Genomic DNA, 2,414 nt, shown 5'->3' with positions numbered 1-2,414 from the left:
CCAATAAGCCGTGTACCACGGTATATCCATCCATCTTGATTAAAAAAACAACGCGTTGATATATCTGACTTTTCACAGCTATAGTCAGTCTACCGTCCATGGTTGTGACCTTGCGACCTCCTCTAGTACGAGAAGTCAACCGGGAGCTTCCATTTTGGTCTTCTTTGGTAACAATTGAAGGATTATTGGGCCGGCAAGAAAAAAACGGAATTCAAAATAGTTATTTGCTATTTGCTTGTCAAAAACTGACCACCATCCAAGTTTCACCACTACTGCGGCAGCCGGGCTGGAATGAGCGTCATTCTGATAAACAGTTCGACTTTACTAGGACGATCTCAGCGCTCGAAAATCTACTCATACGTAAATAATTAATTAAAAATTCCAGAGTGTTTCAGAATAGACGCATAGCATTCAGTGTGAATGAGGTCGGATAGTTTGAGCGTAGTGTGTTACATTTACTGAGGCTGAGTGTTGGTGGAAAGTATGACGTTAAGAGCAGAGTTTCGGTCACCACCGGTGGATTTCGTCGTGCTCGAAATGGTCGTCAGCAAAGTAGTCTAGATCCCATCATCATCATCATCATCATCATCATCATCATCATCATCATCATCATCACCGCTGACGGCATTAATCAGAGACACATACTGTTGCCTAGTCGCCAAACAATAGTGAGGCAGAAAAATGTTGGTGAAGATGGGGACCAAACGGGATGTGTGGGCGCATAGTGCAGAGAAATCCTACGCGCTCAGGAAAGACGAACAAGGATAAGGTTTCTACCACTTTGGATAGCAATAAATTAGAAACATTTGAGCATCATGTCGAACTAAGGCGCCATCGATGTGTCCTCGAACGGGGAAAATCCCTTTATCACCGATCGGGGAATGCGTAAACTACTTGGCTTGGTAATCAGTTTCCGTTTAACTATTAGAAAGTCAGGGCAGTCGAACGTTTAGCTTAGGATTCCTGGCACTGAGAGACGAGATGTCCGAATGGACTCGCCAAAAACATTCATTAGACTCCAAGCCACTATTAAAACACGGATCCGCTCAGGATTCAGGGTTTTGGTAGCCTTTCTTTCTCTGTGGTCAGTTTCTCGGTAAAACGACAGTCGAAATTCCTGAATCTCCAGACGCTGCCAGAACTTTTAGTCGCTTAGCGGGGGCAGCAGTACTTTGGCGTTACAAGCAATATCCGCGTAAATAAGTGGAACTTATTGCGAGTCTTACTTCTTTAATTTAAAGCTTAAAGCGCTCCCAATATTTCTACAGATACACTCATTTGCATTTCAATTTGGTATTCACGGCAACCTCCACTGAATCGATCGTTTGAGATATTCTTTAACTGAATGCGCCGCACAAAGGCCGCCTCATGTTTCAGTCGGTACGATATTCGAGATACTGTAGGGCGTTTTCCTAAACGAAACTACTCACAAGGTTACTGATAACTCTTTGACAGCCCACGATCGGTTTCACCTTTCAGGTAGGTGCGGTCAGTGCGAGCGAGAGATTCAGCTGAGTCTCGAGTGAAAACCAGATTGGAATGCGAATGAATATATTTGCCGAATTTCTTGCAATTTGGGTTCACGTAGAACACAAATTCGATTGAAGGGAGACTCGGGGACACAGTACCTAGCTGACTGGCTCCAAGTCTTGGGCTGTCGAAGGGTTTCCAGCACTCTTGTGAGTGGCTTTTTTCGTGCTACGAATTCTGTCTTTAACCACCTACCGCCAAATAATCCAACCTTAATGCTGTTATTTGCCACTGAATGAAAAGGCAGCCTTTCAGTAAATTTGTGTGAGCTCTGAAGCCGATTGGACGTGAACAGCTGGCGAGATATCACTGCGCAGTTCGATCAAATCCCCCGAATGACGGCGTCTTTTCTTTACTCAGAAATTCGATATCTTGTTCTAAACATCCACAGATCTGCATCACGGATCTGTCGAGCACTATCCACCTTCGCACTACTTCGGTTGCCGTGTAAATCGATAACTGCAACAACGTCCTACACTAGTTCAGAGGTCATCTTACCACTTTACGTGATACCTTGTTAAACAAGACTGATAAGCAAGGTTACATGCGAATCATAAAAGGTTTAGTTCTGTGTTTGCTGAAGTAGATCACACCACCGAAACGGAAATATGCGCACGTGGATCAACTAGTGGCAAGCGAAGGTGAGAACTTTATTACATTATTTAGCTAGATAAATAGATAGATAGATAATCAGCTGTTTAGGTAATTAGTTCGCCAGCTAGTTATATAGTTACCCATGAAGTTATGCAATCATTTAGTTGCTTAGTTAACTGGTTAGATTGGCAGACAAAAGGAACTGACCTGGTGTGTAGGAACGGGTCCTCTGGACACTGAGGATAACGTTGAAATGTCAGGATATCCTAACGGAGAAGTCATTTGTACCA

The 2,414-nt window shown here is 43.6% G+C and overlaps 1 protein-coding gene across 1 annotated transcript in view; it reads left to right on the top strand.

The window, feature by feature from the left end:
* Window positions 1-1,345: 1,345 nt before the first annotated feature.
* Window positions 1,346-2,414, top strand: part of T265_08150 (hypothetical protein) — a gene marked incomplete at both ends in the record, with an annotated part of 6,905 nt that continues 5,836 nt past the window's right edge. The window contains 2 exons of the mRNA XM_009173870.1: window positions 1,346-1,433; window positions 1,922-1,977. Coding sequence (XP_009172134.1) covers window positions 1,346-1,433; window positions 1,922-1,977 — 144 coding nt within the window. The remainder of the gene's footprint in view (window positions 1,434-1,921; window positions 1,978-2,414) is intronic.

The sequence above is a fragment of the Opisthorchis viverrini genome (genome assembly GCF_000715545.1).
Source record: "Opisthorchis viverrini unplaced genomic scaffold opera_v5_204, whole genome shotgun sequence".
NCBI lineage: Eukaryota > Metazoa > Platyhelminthes > Trematoda > Opisthorchiida > Opisthorchiidae > Opisthorchis > Opisthorchis viverrini.
The sequence above is the reverse complement of the archived record's forward strand: the minus strand, read 5'-3'. Positions and strand labels throughout refer to the sequence as shown.